Below are 1,173 nucleotides of genomic sequence, written 5' to 3' on the forward strand. Positions count from 1 at the left end.
TTCAAGCAACTTAAAGAAGTCCAGACGCTTTTCTTTGCAAGCTCCTTTGACTACGATGACCTGGATGACTGAGAACCTTCACAGACATCCAAAGGGCAGGAAGCTTACCAAACATCAAACAGAATCTTCACAAGGGATGTGTCTGTGATAAAACCTCCCCCACCACAGAGTGGCTGGAGAGGTGGTCAGAGACAAAGGAATGTCTTGATCCTATAGATTGAACTAAGACTTTACAAATTTAAGAACCACAATGACAACATTCAACAATTAGACTTAACAATGATGTAAAGACAATGCAAAGGCTTGAATGAGTGGTTTGGCTGACCTTGTTTTATCACACAATCAGAGTGGCGGTGAGCCCCTCAAACTTCCTGCTGCCTTATATTTGTTTTATAATTATTTTTCCCACTTTTCTTAGAATGACTTTGAATATGCAGATGAGGACATGTGAGCATGTCCCCCTTTAAACTGTACAGGAGCACAAGGTTATTATTATTATAGCCTTTGACTGTCAGGTAAATAAGGACACAGCCCATAGCCACACACTATTAGCCAGTAAAGTCATTAATATAGACCTCTTGACCTCATGACCTCTCCTACACGTGCACAGAGCCAGTCTGTGGGAGTCAGAATTGTGGCTGGGCTGTAAAGGATCAAATACTCAAATTTCACTCAATGTCATGCAAATCATTTTAGAACCAGCCGGGCCTAGTGATGGGTACTCAAGGACTTGCAATTCTGCATTTGGGTTGTGAGTCAGTGTATTCCCCATCTGCTTGGGGAAATGGGTCAATATCAGATAAAACACGACGAAGACGATCCTCATCATCCCTCCTCTCAGCATCATGAAGACTCTCTGCTTCTCTCTGGGACTGCTGCTGCTTGCAGCCTGCTGCTGTGATGCCATCCGTGAGTGTTTATTCCTTTATGACTCCTTGCATTTGTTTGTAAATTTACAGCTGACATGTTGATACTGACTTTAGTCTTTTACCTTGCTCTCAGCGAAAGGCGTGAAGTTCAGCACAGCTCCTGGAACCTGCTGCTTCAACTTTAAAATAAATGCAATACCGGTGAAGTTGGTGTCCTTAAAAAAAACTGCTTAGTAATAAAAAACATATTTCTAAATACATTTCGTGTGCAGATGCTTGTATGCGTTGCCTGATGATTCTCGCC

At 42.2% G+C, this 1,173-nt stretch overlaps 1 protein-coding gene across 1 annotated transcript; it reads left to right on the plus strand.

The window, feature by feature from the left end:
- Positions 1-793: 793 nt before the first annotated feature.
- Positions 794-1,087, plus strand: LOC106632793 (monocyte chemotactic protein 1B; the record flags this gene model as incomplete). Its single annotated transcript, XM_014331397.2, is given in 2 exon segments — positions 794-909; positions 1,003-1,087. Coding segments are annotated over 2 exon segments (149 nt in total), but the record flags the coding sequence as incomplete, so codon positions are not given.
- Positions 1,088-1,173: the final 86 nt, after the last annotated feature.

Source organism: Haplochromis burtoni, unplaced genomic scaffold (genome assembly GCF_018398535.1).
Source record: "Haplochromis burtoni strain Fernald_Lab_line unplaced genomic scaffold, NCSU_Asbu1 Contig_2303, whole genome shotgun sequence".
Taxonomy (NCBI): domain Eukaryota; kingdom Metazoa; phylum Chordata; class Actinopteri; order Cichliformes; family Cichlidae; genus Haplochromis; species Haplochromis burtoni.